This window comes from Lithobates pipiens, unplaced genomic scaffold (assembly GCF_037356315.1).
Source record: "Lithobates pipiens isolate NorthernLeopardFrog02 unplaced genomic scaffold, aLitPip1_a1.2 Scaffold_18, whole genome shotgun sequence".
In the NCBI taxonomy this organism is placed as follows: domain Eukaryota; kingdom Metazoa; phylum Chordata; class Amphibia; order Anura; family Ranidae; genus Lithobates; species Lithobates pipiens.
The window spans coordinates 482,932,787-482,937,786 of NW_027507758.1; the positions used below are offsets into that span (position 1 = coordinate 482,932,787).

Sequence of the window (5,000 nt, forward strand, 5' to 3'; positions counted from 1 at the left end):
GTTAACTAAGGATTAATTTGTTAATCCAAATTATTTAAAATTATATAATAGAAAAATTTAATAATTTTGTATTGGGGGCAAGCTTATAGAGTAAATTTTACAATAAACCCAATTTTTTATTTTCCCAATAGAAAATTAGAACCAAAAAATACTATGTTTGAATTTTGTTTTATGTACTAAATATTATGTCATCCATAGACATGCCAAATTGTTTGCCAAAAATTGTTGCAACAACAATCCTGGCAGAAAAAAAGGAACGGGCAGCATTCGCTTTTTCACCTTCCCATCTGAAGCAAACAAAATTAGAATATGGCTGGAAAATGCCGGTATGGAGACCAACATGATTGATGAATTTATCCCACATATCCAAAAAGACTTGCGTGGAAACCAGTACAGGATGTGTTCTGAACATTCAGTACAGATTCTTTCACCGGTGAAGGCAATCGTAGAAAACTTAAAATGACGCTGTGCCGACAATTTTTAGTTTGGAGGACACAGCATCATCAAGACCTAACAGATGGCAAAGAAAACTGGACAGAATGAAAGAAACATCGTTTTACATCCAAGGCCAAGACCCTTCAACTTCAACAACTGAGATGCAAATAATCTGCAAATGCCACCTTCCCAAAGTGCAAAATAATGATGCTGGCACACAGACTGACACTGTTGACTTTAATGTTTCACAATCTGAAGAAAGTTACTTCAAACGAGCCAGTCAAAGAGCGTCAAGTTTGGATCATTCCTATTGCATGTCGGAAGAGGCTTTGCCCATACCTTTAGAGGGTTCAACACCCATACATGATGTACGTCCATTAGAAACAGAAAATTCTGTTGTATTTTCTCCCTCTACTAGTGTCACACCTTTTGTAGACTCCACAAACAAGAGGTCTCGTTTAATTTCAGACGATGAGAGTCCTCAAAACAGACCAAAACGTAGATTAAAATATTACGATGACCCTAGTTTTCACTTATCAGATTGTGACACACCACTAAAAGCTGACCTGAGTTTATGTGACAGTCTAGACGAAATCGAGCCCGATAACACTGTTCCTTATCCGTTAAATTTGGTCAAAGAGAAAAAATTCATTATATTTGAAAGCAAACTGGATCTGTTATTGTATAAAATGAGGTGTCCAAATCATGATTGTTTTTCGCGCATTGTAAAAATTGAAAAAACTACAATTGGAACAATGTTGTTGGTCTTTTCCACATGTTCTGCTAGCCATAGATTAAAGCTGTGGGAAAGCCAACCGAAAATAAAAAGTTATCCTGCTGGGAATATTTTGCTAGCAGGATCTATTTGTTTAAGCGGTGGAAGTTACACAAAAATCCGTGAAATATTTGATTTTTGTGGTATCACAATCTTTGGCAAATCCTCATATAATTTGGCACAATCTAATTATATATTCAAAACGATTGATTACTGTTGGCAAGAAGACCATGCAAATGTACTGAATGAATTGGCAATAAAACCATTGTGTCTTGTGGGTGATGGTCAGTGCGATAGTCCTGGTTTTTCCGCAAAATACTCTACATACACTTTCATGGATCTCTTTAGCAAAAAAATTGTGGATTATGAGTTGGTGCAGGTATCTCAAACAACTTCATCAGTTGCTATGGAAAAATTTGGTTTTACTAAATGTTTAGATCGGCTAATTGATCAAAAATTAGATATTCAATTCGTTGGAACAGATCGACACACCGGTATACGAAAATTATTAACAACGGAAAAGTACCAAAATATTAATCATCAATTCGACATCTGGCATTATGTGAAAAATTTAAAACGTAAACTTATGCAAATTTCTAAAAAAAAAATGTATCGACCAATTCAGCCGTGGATTCGAGCCATATTGACACATTTCTATTGGTGTAGTCGAGATTGCAATGGAAGCGAGGAACGTTTTAAGCTTCTGTGGGAATCTCTACTACATCATGTAGTAAATGTACATGTATGGAAAATTGGAGATACAGAGCACAAATGCCAACATGATGAGATCGATGTGCATTCTCCGACTGTTCCTTGGCTAACCATACACACCCCTGCATTTCACGCATTATCCTCAATTGTTTTGGACCCTCAGTTGGCAAAGGACATGAAACATCTCACTTTTTTTTGTCAGACTGGGGTCATCGAAACGTATCACAGCATGATTCTAAAGTATAGGCCCAAAAGAATCCATTTTAAAATGGATTCAATGGATGCAAGAACTAAATTGGCGGCATTATGCCACAATCATAATGTGATACGTAAACCGGCTCTGACAAAAAAAAAGGATGCAAGTGGTGCTGAGATTTTGGTGGAAAGGAAAAACTTGGAATTTCCACGTGGCCGTAAAAAATGGATTGTTCGCAATGTATTTCAAAAGATGAACACTGACCACACTTTTGAAATGCTTGCAAACATGATTTCGATCATCGAGGGCACAATACATAGTTCTTGGACATCAAAAAATCTTCTGATGCCCAAAAACATAGCGCCTGTTGAGAGGCCGGAAACAAGTGCGGCGGTGCTAGAGCATATGACACGCTTTCCAACAGGTGTAAAATGAACTTGATAAGTGTGTCATATCTAAATGATTGAATTGACATTGCTATATTCGGCACTTTCAAAGGCACTACAAAACTTTAAAATTGCAAATGTTTTTGATTGTTTCATGTTGACTTGTTATGGTCTGTTGTCCTATCTTTTTTTTTACCAAATAGTATTAAAATTTTTTATATATTGCTAAGTTTGTTGCATCTGTTGTTTTAGGTAGTGCATACTCTTATCGTACACGTCAAATTAATTACTAACTTTGATCCTCTTAGAAATAATACAAATAACTCATTCTAATAAATTTAATTTTTTTATTTATACATTTTAGTAAAAACATTCCAAAATCAAATAAACTGCTAACATTAATAATATATAGAATTAAAAAATGCAAAAAAGGTCAACTGTAAAAACTAAAAAAATTAATTTAGTGAAACGCCATTTCCGATGCGTCATAGTCCTCTGAGTAAAGAAATCCAACATAACTCCCATTTGGATCTGGAAATGTCTGACGCACTACTTTTACAGCACACGATGGGATGACCCTACGATTCCCCTTCCCTAAAAAACCGTAGATCCATGCAATAAAAGCTCGATACGCTGTTTTGCGTAATCTCCTGAAATAAAACATTGTTTTGATTTAAAACAAACAGATAACTTTAAGAGACCTTTATATTTAAAACGATGGGTAGTCTCATGTAATAATATTAACAAATTCACTGACCTATTGTTGTCGGCATCGACAACAGGACGTTCCTCTAAATACAACATGGTAAACATTAGTCTGACGTGTTCCTCTGTTGCGATTTGAGACGTGAAAATATCAGCCTCTGTTATGCATTTCCTTCCCTCTGGTATGCATCCGTCTACCTCGGCTGTTTCCCGGCAACAAACTGATTCCACCTGGGTAGCCATTGGTATACAGCATTGACACTGACACCAGTCTATGTTGCCTATTCTGTCTTCGTTTGTTTCTAGATTTTCTGATGTGGACGAGGCAACACTCGACGAAGTAACCGTTGGATTCACTGGGAAGGCACGGTCAATGTCTCGTGCGGGGTACCTCGCTAACAGCTGCTGGACTATTATCTTGCGCTAAAAGCAAAACATTGAATAGATAATTTTAAAATTTTATTTAAATCATATATTAGTTTGTTTATGTAGCAATAAATTAAAAAAAAATTTGAGATCTCTTGTACAAATGATTTTGGTTTAAAAAAAATAAATAAATAAAAAAATGAGGTAAGCTGATAGTTCTAATAGACATTGTTATATAATAAAATGTTTGTAAAAAAAAAAACTTTGATGTATTCTTCAGTCAATATATATGGATATAGAATTACATATTTTCTTGGCATAAGGTTGGCATACGATTGGCATAAGGTGTTGATCTTGATCGCACAACGGTCAGCTAACTTTTTGGGGGGATAATTCATAAGCTGTAGTACCTAAAGCCGATGAATTGAAAGCTTGAGTCCTGTCTTTTTTTTTAGTTATTTTTTTTAAGCCAGCAGCTACAAATAATGCAGCTGCTGAGTTTTAGAATAATGACACTTAACCGCCCAGCGCGCACGCGAATGTGGCACCCAAAACCAAACCATCTATTGTCTCTCGGGTGCTGCCGCCTCCATCTTGGCTATGTGAATCAGGAAGTGGAGCCTTGCGGCTTCATTTCCCGTTTCCCTAATGCGCATGTGCGAGTCGCGCTCTGCAGTAAGGATGGTCCCCGCTATCTCTGGGATCTGTGTGCTTCACAACAGACAGCGGGGGACCTTTGCCAAAGGGCGTAGATATCTACGGAAAAGGGGTGTTTATTCTGCACATATCTATCCCTGAAGTGGGTGCAGATACCTGTACTCCACCCAGAAAGGTCAAGATGGTGGCGCCGGAGGGGGGCAGTGTTCCTATGAGCGGAAGGTCCACTTTAGGGTGGACCTCCACTTTAAAAAAAATAAAATAAAAAGAAAGAACAAATGATTTAAAGCGGGAGTCCACCGGGACTCTGCTTTTTTTTTTTTTTTATAAAAGGCAGCAGCTACAAATACTGCAGCTGCTGACTTGTAAAATGGTGACACTTACCTGTCCAGCGCGCCCGCGATGTCGGCACCCGAAGCCGATCTCTAGATCGACACTCGGGTGCTGCCGCCGCCATCTTGGGTATGGCAATCATGAAATGGAGCCTTTCGGCTTCATTTCCATGTTCCCTACTGCGCATGTGCGAGCGGCGCGGCGCAATCCGGACAGTCCCCGCTGCCTCTGGGAACTGTGTGTTTCCCAGCAGGCAGCGGGGCACTTGCTGAAGGGGGCGGGCTCTCTGCGGAAAGGGGCGTAACGTACGCCCCTTTACGCATAGAGTTAGCCCGGAAGTGGGTGCAATTAACTGGATTATCCAGGTAACTGCACCCCCCTCCCCCCTGAAAGGTGCCAATTGTGGCGCCGGAGGGGGGGGGGATTCCGATGAGCG

General features: G+C 38.9%; 1 protein-coding gene across 1 annotated transcript in view; it reads right to left on the reverse strand.

Annotated features, from left to right (window-relative positions):
- Window positions 1–2,836: 2,836 nt before the first annotated feature.
- Window positions 2,837–5,000, reverse strand: part of LOC143988686 (P2X purinoceptor 7-like) — a 2,514-nt gene continuing 350 nt past the window's right edge. The window contains exons 3-4 of the mRNA XM_077488434.1: window positions 3,261–3,631; window positions 2,837–3,153 (exon numbers count right to left, since the gene is read on the reverse strand). Coding sequence (XP_077344560.1) covers window positions 2,964–3,153; window positions 3,261–3,631 — 561 coding nt within the window. The 3' untranslated portion in view covers window positions 2,837–2,963. The remainder of the gene's footprint in view (window positions 3,154–3,260; window positions 3,632–5,000) is intronic.